The following is an 18,298-nucleotide window of genomic DNA, read 5'->3' as shown; positions in this document are numbered from 1 at the left end:
TGTTTCTCGGAATCAGAGCATGACTTTGCGTTCTGCAAACAAAATGTCCACTCTGACAATGAGAACGGTTAAAGACTGGAATAATATGTTGAATGCATTAACATAAATTACCATAACAAAACAAACATTGTAGATTAGGAATTAACGGTAAATGTACTACTGGTGATGTATGCAAAGGGGAATTGATAGACGCTAACAATCAAATGCAAACAATTCGCACAATGAAGTTATGAAACAATGAATGTGCACAAATTGGCGGGACAAAACACATTCTGGGAAAATACAATTTTGCAGCCACACTCCCCTTCTTGGATTGTGTAATCCCCGCTGCCATATATGCGCGCGCTACCTTGGTCGACTAGCAGCCTATCGACCAAACAATCGACCAATTGGGGTCAGCCCTAGTATCGAGGGTATAGCGTGACTGTAGAGCTGCGTAACAACTACCGCTGATGTAGAGTGGGAGGAAGTTGAAACTCATTGATTACACAACTCTGCACATGAGGTTCCCAACCCCTGCTCCAATACAGGTTCCCAACCCCTGCTCCAATACAGGTTCCCAGCCCCTGCTCCAATACAGGTTCCCAGCCCCTGCTCCAATACAGGTTCCCACCCCCTGCCCCTGCTCCAATACAGGTTCCCAACCCCTGCTCCAATACAGGTTCCCAACCCCTGCTCCAATACAGGTTCCCAACCCCTGCTCCAATACAGGTTCCCAACTCCTGCTCCAATACAGGTTCCCAACCCCTGCGCCAATACAGGTTCCCAACCCCTGCTCCAATACAGGTTCCCAACCCCTGCTCCAATACAGGTTCCCAACTCCTGCTCCAATACAGGTTCCCAACTCCTGCTCCAATACAGGTTCCCAACCCCTGCTCCAATACAGGTTCCCAACCCCTGCTCTAATACAGGTTCCCAACCCCTGCTCCAATACAGGTTCCCAACCCCTGCTCCAATACAGGTTCTTATTCTCCTTCATTTCTATCCCAATGTAAAATGTTGAGTGTAATCACTGAGTGTCATCCCTGTTTCACACCTGGTAGTTTGGTGGATGGGACTACCAGCTCTCTGTAACCTAGAGGGCAACTAGTGGGTCCCTCGCCTCTATACCATCTTTCTTGTAGAATGACAATGTCTGTATTTCTGATTTCTATGGTGAAGTCTGGGTTCCTGCTCTTTAGGCCAAAGGCAGATGACCTCAGACCTTGTATATTCCAGGATGAGATAGTAAAAGCTTTGTGTTCCATAGTGTCTAGTGTTGCTATTTGTGTGGTTTAGGCCCGGACCATTAGGTGTGAGCAGATTATGCTGGGCGTCTGGTGCATGCCTCTTGGGTCGCAGGATGGGGCTTGGGCGGGTGTCTTAGTGGAGGTTGGACCTGTTGCTCTACTCAAGGTCTGGGCATGTGCATCTGCCATGTTGAGGTCCTTGCTGCAGGGGCGGGGGACATGGGCGGGGGCAGAAGTGGGCTGTTCTGTTGACTTCCCTGGGGGGAGAATGGCTAGCTCCTATGAGTTGTTCATTGTCGCATCTCAGTTCTCACCTCTTCCTGCAGTGCTGTTAGCTGGGCTGTGTTCTCCTCTATTTCCTCAAGTTCTCTCACCTCAGACCGGAGTGCGGCCAGCTCTCCCAGACAGCCATTTATCTCCACCTTCAGCCCTTCAGGTCCTGTTGGGGGAGGGGTGTGTGGTTGTGCTGGTCTGTTTTGTGATTCTGTGCGGTCTTGTGTGTGTGGACTAGCTCACCATCTCTGAATGTATCCCTCTCGACTATGGGGGTGACTCTCCTCGTCTGCAGGGCAGTTTGAAGAGGTGTGATCAGACTAGCTTGGAGTGGGGTAGTCGTCATCAAGAGAGAGCTTCTCCTGCCGTGCTCTTCTGTGGAAGTCTGTGCTCTTCTGTGGAAATCTGTGCTCTTCTGTGGAAGTCTGTGCTCTTCTGTGGAAGTCTGTGCTCTTCTGTGGAAGTCTGTGCTCTTCTGTGGAAGTCTGGACTTCTGTGGAAGTCCTACTGAAAGTGTTTTGAAGTTTCCCTCCTCCACTGTTCCATTGTTGTACAGATTGAATAGGATGTCTCAGGGTCCTTGTTTTCAGGTATTCTGATCTTTGACCCTCTGCCAATACCCTCTCTCTTGAAGGAGGGTGCTGTGCTCTTATAGCAGTGTGCAATGCCCAGGGATGGTCTGTGTAGAAGATTAAGTTGCTTTCTTTCCTATTTTTGTAGCAGTCAGCAAAAAGTGTCTCTGGATTGTCCATGAGGAGCTTCTCTTTGTAATCTTTTTATATCCAAGGGATACTGTACTGTGGTGACCTCTGCAAAGGGGGAATGCATGGAGCAGGGGGACAAAATTTGGTTGGGGGAGGAACTCTGCTGCCATAGTTGGGCTGAAGGACTTTCACACCTGTCACTTCACACCTTAGTGCTAATTGAAGTTGCAGCAGGATCAGTTCTTTCCTAGCAAGCTTGGTAGCCTTTTAATTTAGCATTCAGCCTGTATAAAGTAAAATACGTAGAGATGATTGTAATGTTATTTTCCTTCTAGGCTTTAGAAGTAGCTTCAGACTGAACATGACTTAATCAGTTCCAGGTTGGGTTTCTGTTGTGCTTCTATCGCTGGTTGTTGGGTTTTCAGAAAGTTCGCTGGATAGCAGTAACAAACATTAGCAGTGAGAATTTTGTCCAAAACGAGGCTATGAGTTTGCATTTGGAATTAGGGTTAGGTTGTGGAGGGTAGTATCATGTATATATCCTTGTAAAAAAAAATAAAAAAATCTAAACTCTAAATCTATCTTTTTGTAGAATAATTCTGAAAGATTCAGGAGCTCATCTGCTCATGAACTTCCCGGTCAACTGCATCTATAGGCTACACTGAGGTTTTTCTTTAGTGCTGAAGATTTCGGGCCTAACTGTACTACCGCCAAATAGGCCACACGCCTGGGAACGGGCAGAGAAGGTTACCGTCGATCCACCAAGGCAAAAAGGACGATGTCGGAGTTTACTTCAATAAGAGAAAAGCTGTGAAATGTAGAGTTGAAGATAAAGAGAAGGGAGGACCAGAAAGTAATGTTTGGGAAAGATTTGGTGAAGTGGTACAAGAGGATGATAACAGTGTTGTGTGGTGATTGTGAGGCGCTGTACAAATTCAACAGTCACAAGATCGGACTTCAAATAGGCCAATGGCAGGTCAAGGGAACTGTAGACTACTGTTCAGATGGGTAAAATGGAAACTGAAATCTGGACTCTGACTGTAGGTCTATAACCTCTCACATTGCCTTAACATTAACTCCTGCAGAATTAAACATTTATTGCTGTAAAATGATACACCAAATGTAGGCTACATTTTGACTGGGGAACAGGAGTGGAGAAATATGATTTATTTATTTCAGCATCTTGAGAGAATGTGAATGGTCAGTTAGATACCGTCTGTAGAGGTGCGATATTTATCAGCATCATAAACACTGATAGTACGTCAACCACATTAAATATGCATCCAAGCTGAACTGAAATCTAATCAGAAACATGTTGTCTCGTTTACACAGCTTTCTATTTCCGTACAACCGGTCGAACTCATGTCCTTCAGAAACTTGGCAAAGAAAATCATTCCTTTTTCTTTTTTTTGCTATTGCACTTCCTCCCCGACCTCTGAGAAAGAAGCAGAAATGACAGAGAAAACTTTGAACGCTTCAATCTAGTTGACATTGGTATTCTATCGATTTATGGTGAGCAAGGGTTTATTTAGTCTTTTAGGGCAGTGGTTCCCAAACGTTTTATAGTCCCGTACCCCTTCAAACATTCAACAACCAGCTGCGTTCTGTCAAATAGCACCATGGTCAGCGCACTGTCAAATGTTGGTTTTTGCCATCATTGTAAGCCTGCCACACACACACACATTAAACATAAGAATGAGTGTGAGTTGTTGTCACAACCCAGCTCATGGGAAGTGACAAAGAGCTCTTATAGGACCAGGGCACAAATAATAATAAATCATTGTGCTCTTTATTTAACCATCTTACATACAAAACCCGATTTGTTCAACAAAAATTGTGAATAACTCACCACAGGTTAAGGGTGTGTTTGAAAGGATGCACATAACTCTTCAATGTTGGGTCATATTGGAGAGAGTCTCAGTCTTAAATTATTTTCCACACAATCTGTGCCTGCATTTAGTTTTCATGCCAGTGAGGGCCGAGAATCCACTCTCACAGAGGTACGTGGTTGCAAAGGGCATCAGTGTCTTAACAGTGCGATTTGCCAAGACAGGATACTCTGAGCGCAGCCCAATCCAGAAATCTGGCAGTGACTTCTGATTAAATTATATTTTCACAGAACCGCTTGTTGCAATTTCGATGAGAATCTCTTGTTCAGATATTGGGAAGTGGACTGGAGGCAGAGCATGAAAAGGGATAACGAATCCAGTTTGTGTCCTCCGTTTCGGGAAAGTACCTGAGTAATTCCGCACCCAACTCACTCAGGTGGTTCGCTGTATCACATTTGACATTGTCCGTAAGCTTGAGTTTGCACACAAAAATTATACAATGATGGAAAGACCTGTGTGTTGTCCTTGTTAATGCAGACAGAGAGGAGCTCCAACTTCTTAATCATAGCCTTAATTTTGTCCCGTACATTGTATATAGTTGTGGAGAGTCCCTGTAATCCTAGATTAAGATCATTCAGGCGAGAAAAAACATCACCCAAATAGGCCAGTCGTGTGAGAAACTCATCATCATGCAAGCGGTCAGACAAGTGAAAATGATGGTCAGTAATGAAAGCTTTAAGCTCGTCTCTCAATTCTAAAAAAAAGTGTCAATACTTTTCCCCTTGATAACCAGCGCACTTCTTCTGTATGTTGTAAAAACGTTACATGGTCGCTGCCCATATCATTGCATAATGCAGAAAATACACAAGAGTTCAGGGGCCTTGCTTTAACAAAGGTAACCATTGTCACACTGTAGCATCCAAAACATCTTTCAAGCTGTCAGGCATTCCCTTGGCAGCAAGAGCCTCTCGGTGGATGCTGCAGTGTACCCAAGTGGCGTCGGGAGCAACTGCTTGCACGCGCGTTACCACTCCACTATGTCTCCCTGTCATGGCTTTTGTGCCATCAGTACAGATACCAACACATCTTGACCACCAAAGTCCATTTGATGTCACAAAGCTGTTCAGTACTTAAAAAATATCCTCTCCTGTTATCCTGGTTTCCAGAAGAGGAAGTCTTCCTTAATTGACCCCCCATAAACATAACAGACATATACCAGGAGCTGTGCCAGGCCCGCCACGTCTGTTGACTCATCCAGCTGTAACGCATAGAATTCACTGGCTTGTATGCAAAGCAGTAATTGTTTCAAAACATCTCCTGCCATGTCTGATGCGTTGTGAAAGTCGTGAAACAGTGTTGTTTGATGAAGGCATTATCTGTATAGTTTTTGGGGCCTTTTGGGCCCAGCATTGTCCCAGCCATATCCGCAGCAGCAGGAAGAATTAAGTCCTCTACAATAGTATGGGGCTTTCCTGTCCTAGCCACTCGGTAGCTCACCATATAAGACGCTTCTAGACCCTTCTTATTAATGCTATATGTTGCTTTTGTTGCTTTTGATATTGTGTTGTTATTTCGCTGAACACTGGATGGTTTCATTTGATTTTTGGCAGTGAAACGAGGCTACTCAGGCGAGAAAAAAACATCACCCAAATGTATAATCCTGTTGGAAAATCTAAATGGACTGTTTGAAAATGTTTATCACATTTTTATTTGGCGTACCCCCGACAGCATTGCACATACCCCAGTTTGATAATAGCTGTCCTAGGGCAACATACGGAATCCATAGACATTACAGTCCAATTGGAAAGTATTCAGACCTCTTGACTTTTTCCACATTTTGTTACGTTACAGCCTTATTCTAAAATTGATTAAATCGTTTTTTCCCCCTCATCAATCTACACACAATATCCCATAATGGCAAAGCAAAAACAGTTATTTAGAATTATTACATTTACATAAGTATTCAGACCCGTAACTCAGTACTTTGTTGAAACACCTTTGGCAGCGATTACACCCTCAAGTCTTCTTGGGTATGAAGCTACACCAGTATTTGGGAAGTTTCTCCCATTCTTCTCTGCAGATCCTCTCAAGCTCTGTCAGGTTGGATGGGGAGTGTCGCTGCATAGCTATTTTCAGGTCTCTCCAGAGATGTTTGATCAGGTTCAAGTCCAAGCTCTGGCTTGGCCACTCAAGAACATTCAGAAACTTGTCCCAAAGCCACTCCTGCATTGTCTTGGCTGTGTGCTTGGGGTGGTTGTCCTGTTGGAAGGTGAACCTTCGCGCCCAGTCTGAGGTCATGAGCACTCTGGAGCAGGTTTTCATCAAGGATCTCTCTGTACTTTGCTCCGTTCATCTTTCCCTCGATCCTGACTAGTCTCCCAGTCCCTGCCACTGAAAAACATCCCCACAGCATGATGCTGTCACCACCATGCTTCACCGTAGGGATGGTGCCAGGTTTCCTCCTGATGTGACGAGATTTCAATCTTGGTTTCATCAGACCAGAGAATCTTGTTTCTCATGGTCTGAGAGTTCTTTAGATGCCTGTTGGCAAACTCCAAGTGGGCTGTCATGTTCCTTTTACTGAGGAGGGGCTTCAATCTGGCCACTCTACCATGAAGGCCTGATGGTGGAGTGCTGCAGAGATGGTTGTCCTTCTGGAAGGTTCTCCCATCTCCACAGAGGAACTCTGGAGCTCTATCAGAGTGACCATCGGGTTCTTGGTCACCTCCCTGACCAAGGCCCTTCTCCCCAGATTGCTCAGTTTGGCTGGGCGGCCAGCTCTAGGAAGAATCTTGCTGGTTCCAAACTTCTTCCATTTAAGAAGGATGGAGGCCACTGTGTTCTTGGTACCCTTCCCCAGATCTGTGCCTCGACACAATCCTGTCTCGGAGCTCTAAGGGCAATTCCTTCAACCTCATGGCTTGGTTTTTGCTCTGACGTGCACTGTGAACTGTGGAATAAGGCTGTAGCATCTTAGAATGTGGAAAAGGAAAGTGGTCTGAATACTTTCCCAGATGCACCGAATGACAGAAGAGAAGCTTCATGTATCTAATTATAGACAAGTTTACTAACAAATAGTCTACCAAAATGTTGGAAATTATAAGCAGAAACACATCTAAATCAGTCAACAACAAAAAAACATCCTGCACCCCCATTCAGAAAAATGGTTCTGCCGTCTCGGACTAGCCTACAGCTAGAAGGTTAGGTATGGGCCTCAGATTGTCACATTTTTACATATAGTCGGGTGGTTGTGGATGGGTTATTAGCAGTTGCGGGTGAGTGCGGGTGAACAAACAACTGACCCATGCACCACTAACACAAACACACACACACGCAGCTCACCCCGTAGTAGAGGTTCTTGGCCAGTGTGTGGATCAGGACCATCGTCCCAGTGGCAGCAGAACCGTACATAAAGATGCATGTATAGAAGTCATTGTACCTAGAAGACAACGGAGAAAAAAAAACTATATTTATGCAAAATGATATGACTTATACTTCTATAAGTAATGACAATATTCTATATTGTTAAAATAATGAAGTTGTCCTCTAAAGTGTGTGGTAGGGGCGATCCAATATAAGCACACAGGAAGAAGATTGATTGGATACATTTACTTCCATACATCTTCTCTTGTTATACTCTGGACATTTTTATTTATGTCTAAATGGTGAAATAAATGTTGTCTAAATAAACTAGAAAATGTACATTTCCTGAAGAAAATGTGTGTTTCAAGTGTTAATACCAGAACATGGATCGTCCTGTCAGCGACACAACCAAGGCTATGATGAGCACTGTCAGCAGAGTGACCAACCAGCTGAGGATGACCACCGCCGTGGCATAGGCCAGCTCCTTGATGTAACGACCTCCTAGGAAAGAGAGAGGGACATACAGTACACAGCTAGTCAGGGACGGGGTCAATTCAGGAAGTAAACTGAAATTATATTTTCCCCTGTAGAAAGCCAATGAAGCCAATTAGAATTAGAATTTCAGTTTACTTCCTGAATTCAAATGGAATTTACCCCAACTCTGCTGTACACAGATAGTCATTAATCCTTTAACACACTTTAGAGGAAAATAACCAATAAAGGTCCCCCACATTTACCAAACCCATCCTGCTCTGCTCAAACACATAAACCCTTTACACTCGTGGGGATTGGCCTATATGGATAGGGCTAAATAGAAATGTTTCTTACAGAAGAAATATGAAAAGCATAACCATGGTAGGAATTAAAAAGGGAACAATTTGGAGATTATGGGAAAATTATTAGACCAAAGTTGAGGATACCTGACAAAACTGAATCCCAACATTACACTGTTGATTTTGTGTGTCTTTTACATTTACTGTACTCTTCGATGCATTTGTTCATAACAAAATTTGACATCACACAATTGGTGGTGTTGTTTGCGCCATCCAAAACCAGTCCATTATAAATCGCAATCTGGGTCAAGTCGCAATCTATGCTCATGATGTCACTTACCCACATTACTGGGATGGGAGCACTTCTTAAATAGGTAGAGGAAGGTTGCCATGGCAGTCATGTAGTTGATAATGGTACCAACGCGGGCCGGGTACGCCACCACCACCATGCCAAGCAGGTCAAAGAACACCATGTTGCCATGACGATACTCCGACGAGTCCGCCAGCTCCTCAGACATCACCAGGTGCTTCAGTACCGCCAGGATGTTGTCACCTAGGGATACGGGAAGGAGGTTAAGTAAAGTGAAGTGACATTTGATTTATTGGACCCACTGGTGTAAATTGGGTACATAACAGGCCTCTTCCAGATGAGATTTAAGGCAGAATTTGTATTTATTAGAGATTGCCATTAGCTGCTAAAAACATAGTTTATGATGAGACTGAGAAGGCATTTCTAAAAAGCTGTTACATTTGACATTCAGTCTAAAACGCCCTTTGGCCTAACAGTTATATCCATGGACATTATTTAGTTTATTTTATCTTTATTTAACTAGGCAAGTTAGTTAAGAACAAATTCTTATTTTCGATGACGGCCTAGAAACAGTGGAACAGGAACTGCCTTGTTCAGGGGGCAGAACGACAATTTTAAAAAAAATATGTTTTAAACCTTTCGGTTACTAGTCCAACGCTCTAACCACCAGGCTACCTGCCGCCCCATTAGATGAGAGGGTTTGTCTGATCAAATCCCAGATGGATTATATTGCTGTTGTGCCCTTTAGCCTGAAAAGCTGCAGTGATTCGCTGGTATACCGAGTAGTGCTTCAATAGAAGCATTTTCTAAACAAACAATGCAATGTATCAATCATTAAACCAACAACAGACAGACAAAGGGACCAGTGGGAGAATGAAAAACATGAATGTGCTGCATTCTATGCCAAGACAACATCAATCCCTAAACAAATAGAACACAAAATGCAGGGCTACATAAGCGTATTGTGTTTGTCTAGCATAGCATTAGTGCGTTGTGATTACACTTAGAGATGGGTCAGTTGTGCTGCCTGTCTGTGATGTCCCCTGCTGTCGGTGGGTTATGAATGATCTCAGTATGCTGCAGAGCTGGGTTCAAATAATATAGAAAATTATTTAAAAGCTTTGTCTGTGCTTGATTGAGCTTGCCTGGCTTAAATGGACCAATAGAAATGTCCAAAACAGCAAACTGCACACATCTGTCACTCCATGGTAAGCTAGACTAGAGAAAATGCTTAAATTATTTGAAACATTTCCAATAGTAACTGAACCAAGGTCTGGTATGCTGCTAGTGCATCTCCCCCCTCTCTGTTTGCTTGAAAACACAAAAGTAAGTAAACAGCAGCCTAGCCTGGTAAAATGGCCAGCCGTGCACAAAGCTCCTTTGTTCCAGTGTTCCGTTTGATATCTCCACGGAGTCCGTTCTGCCCCCAGAACGCAAACATAAAGCATTGCTTTCATTTGGACATTGGCTGCCTGGTAGCCTGGAATCCAAACTGACTTAGCTGTGTTTAAACTGAAACACTGGTTTAAGCAGGCTAGCTTGGCTGGTCCTCTGGGTTGGGGGAAACTAGGCCTCGTCATACTGAAATTATTTGATGTTTAGAGTTTCACTAATTCCCTCCATCCAGTCAGAGATTAAGAATTACACTACAAATTGAGGAAGGAATTAGTGATTTGCATCTAGTTTTGAAGCAGAACTAAGAGCATTTATCTTTAGTAGTTTTGAACCAGATTACAACCAGAACTAACAGTATGTACAGTTGAAGTCAGAAGTTTACATACACCTTAGCCAAATACATTTAAACTCAGTTTTTCACAATTACTGACATTTAATCATAGTAAAAATCCCCTGTCTTAGGTCAGTTAAGATCACCACTTTATTTGAAGAATGTGAAATGTCAGAATAATAGAGAATTATTTATTTCAGCTTTTATTTCTTTCATCACATTCCCAGTGGGTCAGAAGTTTACATACACTCAATTAGTATTTGGTAGCGTTGCCTTTAAGTAGTTTAACTTGGGTCAAATGTTTTGGGTAGCCTTCCACAAGCTTCCCACAATAAATTGCATTTTGGCCAATTCCTCCTGACAGAGCTGGTGTAACTGAGTCAGGTTTGTAGACCTCCTTGCTCGCAAACACTTTTTCAGTTCTGCCCACACATTTTCTATAGGATTGAGGTCAGGGCTTTGTGATGGCCACTCCAATACCGTGACTTTGTTGTCCTTAAGCCATTTTGCCATAACTTTGGAAGTATGCTTGCGGTCATTGTCCATTTGGAAGACCCATTTGCGACCAATCTTTAACTTCCTGACTGATGTCTTGAGATGTTGCTTCAATATATCCACATAATTTTCCTACCTCATGATGCCATCTATTTTGTGAAGTGCACCAGTCCCTCCTGCAGCAAAGCACCCCCACAACATGATGCTGCCATCGTCGTGCTTCACGGTTGGGATGGTGTTCTTCAGCCTCCCCTTTCCTCCAAACATAACGATGGTCATTAAGGCCAAACAGTTCTATTTTTGTTTCATCAGACCAGAGGACATTTCTCCAAAAAAGTACGATCTTCGTCCCTATGTGCAGTTGCAAACCGTAGTCTGGCTTTTTTATGGCGGTTTTGGAGCAGTGGGTTCTTCCTTGCCGAGCGGCCTTTCAGATTATGTCGATATAGGACACATTTTACTGTGGATATAGATACTTTTGTACCTGTTTCCTCCAGCATCTTCACACGGTCCTTTGCTCTTGTTCTGGGATTGATTTGCACTTTTCACACCAAAGTACATTCATCTCTAGGAGACAGAACGCGTCCCCTTCCTGAGCGGTATGACGGCTGCGTGGTCCCATTGTGTTTATACTTGCGTTTATACAGATGAACGTGGTAGCTTCAGGCGTTTGGAAATTGCTCCAAGGATTAACCAGACTTGTGGGGGTCAACAATTTTTTTCTGAGGTCTTGGCTGATTTCTTTTGATTTTCCCATGACGTCAAGACGTCAAGGCACTGAGTTTGAAGGTAGGCCTTGAAATACATCCACAGGTACACCTCCAATTGACTCAAATTATGTCAATTAGCCTACCAGAAGCTTCTATGACATTTTCTGGAATTTTCCAAACACAGTCAAATTAGTGTATGTAAACTTTGACCCACTGGAATTGTGATACAGTGAAATTATAAGTGAAATAATCTGTCTGTAAACAATTGTTGGAAAAATTACTTGTGTCATGCACAAAGTAGATGTCCTAACCGACTTGCCAAAACTATAGATTGTTAACAAGAAATTTGTGGAGTGGTTGAAAAATGAGTTTTAATGACTCCAACCTAAGTGTCTGTAAACTTCTGAATCTATAGTAGTTTTGGACCAGATTGCAACCAGAAGTAACAGCATGCATCTATAGTAGTTTTGGACCAGATTACAACCAGAACTAACAGCATGCATCTATAGTAGTTTTGGACCAGATTGCAACCAGAACTAACAGCATGCATCTATAGTAGTTTTGGACCAGATTGCAACCAGAACTAACAGCATGTATCTATAGTAGTTTTGAACCAGATTACAACCAGAAGTGAGAACATGAATCTAGTTTTGGACCAGATGTTAGGATAAAGATGAATTACTTCTAAAACAGATCCTGGTCCATTTATCATGGTGGTAGTGGACAGACCAATACCTTCTAAGATATGGGGAAAATAGTCTTTTCACGCCACTTCAATACCGAACTGCTTTCTCGCAGCAAGTTAAGAGAATTTTAACGTAGCAGGTTAGTAGAATTACCGCAGCAGGTTAGGAGAATTATGCTTACTATTGTAAACAATCACATATACAGTATCTCTTATGCGTGGGAATACTTTGAGAGACATTTCCAAAATTAAAATAACTTGGAGTTCATTTGCCTGTGTTTTTACAGTCTTATGTCCAACAATAAAAAAAATTGCTCAGAAAACTTGGAGAACCAAATAAATCCTGCGGGGCGCCAGTTAGGGAACCCTGCTTTAAGATATACTCTCTCACCTTCCTCGTCTGTTCCTTCTCCACCATACAGGGTTAGACTGCTATGTTGTTCAAAATAGCTCCTCAGGCTAGTAATATCTCATGACTGTCTTGATGGGCTGCTTCTATTTTAGATACTTTATTTCCCCCACTACTGTTTATGTGTGCTTGGTTGAGCAGTATGTGGTGTTTATTCTACTTGGTGGTTAGAGTATAGTGCTTGGTTGAGCAGTATGTGGTGTTTATTCTACTTGGTGGTTAGAGTAGAGTGCTTGGTTGAGCAGTATGTTGTGTTTATTCTACTTGGTGGTTAGAGTATAGTGCTTGGTTGAGCAGTATGTGGTGTTTATTCTACTTGGTGGTTAGAGTATAGTGCTTGGTTGAGCAGTATGCGGTGTTTATTCTACTTGGTGGTTAGAGTAGAGTGCTTGGTTGAGCAGTATGTGGTGTTTATTCTACTTGGTGGTTAGAGTATAGTGCTTGGTTGAGCAGTATGTGGTGTTTATTCTACTTGGTGGTTAGAGTATAGTGCTTGGTTGAGCAGTATGTGGTGTTTATTCTACTTGGTGGTTAGAGTATAGTGCTTGGTTGAGCAGTATGCAGTGTTTATTCTACTTGGTGGTTAGAGTAGAGTGCTTGGTTGAGCAGTATGTGGTGTTTATGCTACCTGGTAGTTAGAGGTTAGAGTAGAGTGCTTGGTTGAGCAGTATGTGGTGTTTATTCTACTTGGTGGTTAGAGTAGAGTGCTTGGTTGAGCAGTATGTTGTGTTTATTCTACTTGGTGGTTAGAGTATAGTGCTTGGTTGAGCAGTATGTGGTGTTTATTCTACTTGGTGGTTAGAGTATAGTGCTTGGTTGAGCAGTATGCGGTGTTTATTCTACTTGGTGGTTAGAGTAGAGTGCTTGGTTGAGCAGTATGTGGTGTTTATGCTACCTGGTAGTTAGAGGTTAGAGTAGAGTGCTTGGTTGAGCAGTATGTGGTGTTTATTCTACTTGGTGGTTAGGGTAGAGTGCTTGGTTGAGCAGTATGTGGTGTTTATGCTACCTGGTAGTTAGAGGTTAGAGTAGAGTGCTTGGTTGAGCAGTATGTGGTGTTTATTCTACTTGGTGGTTAGAGTAGAGTGCTTGGTTGAGCAGTATGTGGTGTTTATTCTACTTGGTGGTTAGAGTAGAGTGCTTGGTTGAGCAGTATGTGGTGTTTATTCTACTTGGTAGTTAGAGGTTAGAGTAGAGTGCTTGGTTGAGCAGTATGTGTGCTACAGACAGTGGGGGTGTTTAAGCTACCTTGGCGTGAAGGTTAGAGGAGAGTGCTTGGTTGAGCAGTATGTGTGCTACAGACAGTGGGGGTGTTTAAGCTACCTTGGCGTGAAGGTTAGCGGAGAGTGACCGTCGGTAGAGGTTGAGCAGTATGTGAGGTGTGCTATAGCCGACAGCAGATTGTGTTTACACTACCAGGGAGTTAAGTGCTTGTTTGAGCAGTCGTTTTCATTAATGGATGGAATGTGGAGAGAGAGTAGGGAGCAGAGAGGGGCTACCTAGCTGTGTTGAGGACTAGGTTGTGAGCTACAGCCTACAGTGCAGTAGCACTGTCATTGATAAATGAGATATGGAGAGGGAAGGAGGGAGGGAGGGAGGGAGGGAAGGAGGGAGGGAGGGAGGGAGGGAGGGAGGGAGGGAGGGAGGGAGGGAGGGAGGGAGGGAGGGAGAGAGAGAGGGAAGGAGGGAGCAGACGGAGGGTAAAACACACTGTAATGGGTCAGAGTGCTCGTCTGAAGTGGGCTCTGAGGAATAGAAAGAGGTTGTCTGTCTGTACTAAAGTCAGTCCGATTGTCCGGTTGTTTGGAGTCATTTGTAAACTAACCTACAGCAGATCTGTCTGTCTGGCAGCCTGAGCTGAGCGTAGCCTACAGCAGATCTGTCTGTCTGGCAGCCTGAGCTGAGCGTAGCCTACAGCAGATCTGTCTGTCTGGCATTCTGAGCTGAGCGTAGCCTACATCAGATCTGTCTGTCTGGCAGCCTGAGCTGAGCGTAGCCTACAGCAGATCTGTCTGTCTGGCAGCCTGAGCTGAGCGTAGCCTACAGCAGATCTGTCTGTCTGGCCGCCTGAGCTGAGCGTAGCCTACAGCAGATCTGTCTGTCTGGCAGCCTGAGCTGAGCGTAGCCTACAGCAGATCTGTCTGTCTGGCGGCCTGAGCTGAGCGTAGCCTACAGCAGATCTGTCTGTCTGGCAGCCTGAGCTGAGCGTAGCCTACAGCAGATCTGTCTGTCTGGCGGCCTGAGCTGAGCGTAGCCTACAGCAGATCTGTCTGTCTGGCGGCCTGAGCTGAGCCGAGCAAGGGAGCACAAAGAGAAGGAGAGGAGAGAAGAAGAGAAGAGAAGGTTATGAGAGGTGTAGATTGCCCATCTGGCCTGAGCTGAGCATTGGCATGTGGAGAGATGGAGTGAAGTTGATGGAGGGAGGTATAGCTTGCCTGATCTGATGGCGGGCGTTAGTGACCGTCCAGGACACAGCTCTGTTCACCTCAGCGTCTGGCACATCGCCACGTGAGCCAGCAGTGTGGTGCTGCAGTGACATGCTTGGTTCACCCTGGGAAGAAGGCATAGCCCACTTCCTCGTGCTTAACCCCCAGCAACAAGGACCTGAGCTGAGCTAGCCAAACACCATGGTAGAGGTCTCCTCAGACTCCCAGACACATGCATCACCAGCCTCAGATTGGAGACGGAGAAACGGCCCTCTTCCCACACACAGACAACAGTCTCTGTTCATAAAGGAGAAAGCACCGCTATGGGGCCCATAGAACTTACCTGCCCTCTGGATGGAGTCGGTCAGTATTCTGTCGGATGTGTCGTACTTGGTGTGGTAGAGGAAACCGTTCTCAATGAAGGCCAAATCAATTCCTACAGAGACACACAGGGAGGGACAAGAGGGTCAGGTCAGTGAGATTAACAATGCTCAGGTAGGGGGAATGGGAATGAACTGTTCATCTAGAGGCTAATGAGAAACACACTAAAGGATGAACTCAGACAACCATTAAATAAAGTGAAGGCAGTCGGATAGGCAGTCGGCTAGTCTGCCAGTCGGCTAGTCTGCCAGTCGGCTAGTCTGCCAGTCGGCTAGTCTGCCAGTCGGCTAGTCTGCCAGTCGGCTAGTCTGCCAGTCGGCTAGTCTGCCAGAAGGCTAGTCTGCCAGAAGGCTAGTCTGCCAGTCGGCTAGTCTGCCAGTCGGCTAGTCTGCCAGTCGGCTAGTCTGCCAGTAGGCTAGTCTGCCAGTAGGCTAGTCTGCCAGTAGGCTTGGCAGCAGAGCGGAGATCTAAGAAGGCAGAAGTTTTACCCTACCTGGAATGTTTCCAAAATCCCTGTAGATGCGGAAGTCCGTGTCAGATGGGATCACACCGCTCTGGAAGACTTCCTGTCCCACCACCGAGGCAAAGGGATGTTTGGCAGCATGGACATAGGCCTGGACCAACCAGGGGTTCTCAGGACCTGTGTGTGTGTGTGTGTGTGTGTGTGTGTGTATGTGTGTGTATATGTGTGTATATGTGTGTGTGTGTCAATGAAGGAGAGCCAAGACAGGAGGGACTCGTAAAAGATGTGAAACCACCACTTTAAACTTGTACATAGAGTCCATCCTTTAAAGCAGGGGTTCTTAAAAGTTTTCAGCCTTGGACCCAAATGAGAAATTCTGTGTTTTCCTGGGACCCAAGCTTAGGAAAATATGCAACTATACGTAAATATTGGTACATTTCATTGCCGTTATGCCTAAAACAAATGCAATATAGACAAAAACTAATAATGAAATAGCCATTTAAATATCTATTCATGTTTATTTTACCCATTAAAAACACCATTACATACCTGTCTAGGTTGGTACTGTAGCTGTTAAAATACAATCAATATTTTTCATTCTGAACTGGAAAAAAACTGACTGATCACATCACACAGATGTATAACAGAACCACGGGAGGCTGCTGAGGGGAGGAAGGTTAATAATAATGGCTGGAACGGAGAGAATGGAATGGCATCAAACACCTGGAAACCATGGAAACCATGTGTTTGATACCATTCAGCTAATTCCGCACAAAACACATTGCGGGTGATACTCGTTATTTCTCAAAGTTTGTACAAAACCAAGAGAGAGAAACTCATCACTCTATGTGCGTTTCATGACGATTGAGCTCAGTCAGAACTTGTGGCCAGCTTGAGTCCATTTGATGACAGCGGTAAGTGATGGCGAGTGGGAATGACAAGTCAGTGGCTGAGAGCACATCATCTGCTGCTGAACGACAAAGCTGCAGCGTGTGGGTCACGGAGTGTTCTTCAAGAAAACTGCAGAAAAAAGATCTGGTAAACGACGACGCACACACATCTTCCTCCCACTTGCGCGGCTGCCAAACTGAGCTGAGATACAGCTGCTAAACAGAGATCGCATTGAACAGTGAGCGCAGCTGCACTTGAACAAATCAATTCCAGTAATTCATGAAATAATTATACATGAACTATGACACTTTGCGCCCCACTATTAACAGGCCGCGACCCACTATGGGCGCGACCCACTATGGGTGTGACCCATACTTTAAGAAAGGCTGCTTTAAAGGAGTAGGGCAGTCCCCGACTAAAGAAAATCTTGGTAGACCGAAAGTAGTCGGTTCTTTTTTAACATGTATTTTTCAATATATAGACACAACCTATGTGTTTTAATAAAATCAACTATATGCATCAAGCTTGTCTGATGCTTTAAGCTCACTGTAGGATTAAATAACACACAAATGACTCAAGAGGGAGTCAGAGATCTAGGGAAGATAACAACTTTAACCCGACCATCTTCCTCCTGCTGGCTTTCATAGATTCTGCCACTACTCTCCTGAAGTTGCCGGTAAAAGGCTACACGAAGAGTCAGCAACCTTACTCATGTTGAATGCCAATTTATCTTAACATTTCTACCGATCTGCATGCCAGTTATGATTTTCATATACACATTTTCATGGAACACTTTCATTTAATTTATAATAACATCTTCATATGTCAAAATCATTGTCATGTGGTTAATCAAAATGATATCCAAATCTGCAGAAGTCAGGGCATTCACACTTCTTGTGCTTCGCTGAGCAGTGCAGAGCTGTTGTCAAGGAAGTGAGTTTGTGTTTTCTACAGGATGTACTGCCCCCACCTACCGTCAACCAATCAGGTCAATGCAGAGCTATACAGAGCCCCCCACATTGTTATAACATTTGGGAGGAGCATAGCGATGCGGTACAGGGCTGGATTGCGTCCCATACCACATTTTCAGATCAAGCATAAATTGTCTTTTAGTCTAGGCCTCCACAATGGATTAGTTCACTGAGATGGGCGAATATATATATATATATATATATATATATGGTTTACCCTAATTAGTCCCACCAGTCTACTAATTGAGGTAAATTCCAAGCATAAGATATTCACATTTACAACATCAGCCAGTTTCCTTCTGCAGCCAGTGAATTGATTTTCCTAACACACCTCTCTCTCCTCAAGCTGACATTGCTGGGGGCCATTTGCATTCTGCAGGTGTTCCTGTACGACAGCTCTATTCCGTTCCCTGAGGGCCAGGAAGGTTTGTTCAGCTGCTGACACAGACACCTAAATAAATATGTTCCATTGGCCTGGATCCAGGTCCAATCACTGGTCTAAAACACAGAGTAGGTAGAAGTTGCCCCTAACCCCTACCCCACAGATCTAGGATCAGATACTACTTTATTTCTTCTCCTGGTTAAGGTTAGGTTTGGGAGTAGGCTAATCTGATCCTAGATCGGTGGTGTAGGGGGCACCTTCTACTTAGAAAACACAAATTC

At 44.2% G+C, this 18,298-nt stretch overlaps 1 protein-coding gene across 1 annotated transcript in view; it reads right to left on the bottom strand.

Moving 5' to 3' along the window:
- LOC110536969 (endoplasmic reticulum metallopeptidase 1) overlaps positions 1 to 18,298 on the bottom strand; it is a 46,040-nt gene that overhangs the window by 17,720 nt on the left and 10,022 nt on the right. The window contains exons 5-9 of the mRNA XM_036936926.1: positions 15,804 to 15,950; positions 15,273 to 15,365; positions 8,512 to 8,724; positions 7,776 to 7,899; positions 7,378 to 7,474 (exon numbers count right to left, since the gene is read on the bottom strand). Of these exons, the coding sequence (XP_036792821.1) occupies positions 7,378 to 7,474; positions 7,776 to 7,899; positions 8,512 to 8,724; positions 15,273 to 15,365; positions 15,804 to 15,950 (674 nt within the window). The remainder of the gene's footprint in view (positions 1 to 7,377; positions 7,475 to 7,775; positions 7,900 to 8,511; positions 8,725 to 15,272; positions 15,366 to 15,803; positions 15,951 to 18,298) is intronic.

This window comes from Oncorhynchus mykiss, chromosome 12 (genome assembly GCF_013265735.2).
Source record: "Oncorhynchus mykiss isolate Arlee chromosome 12, USDA_OmykA_1.1, whole genome shotgun sequence".
NCBI classification, from domain to species: domain Eukaryota; kingdom Metazoa; phylum Chordata; class Actinopteri; order Salmoniformes; family Salmonidae; genus Oncorhynchus; species Oncorhynchus mykiss.
Note: the sequence above shows the minus strand (reverse complement) of the source record. Positions and strands in the feature narration are given on the sequence as shown.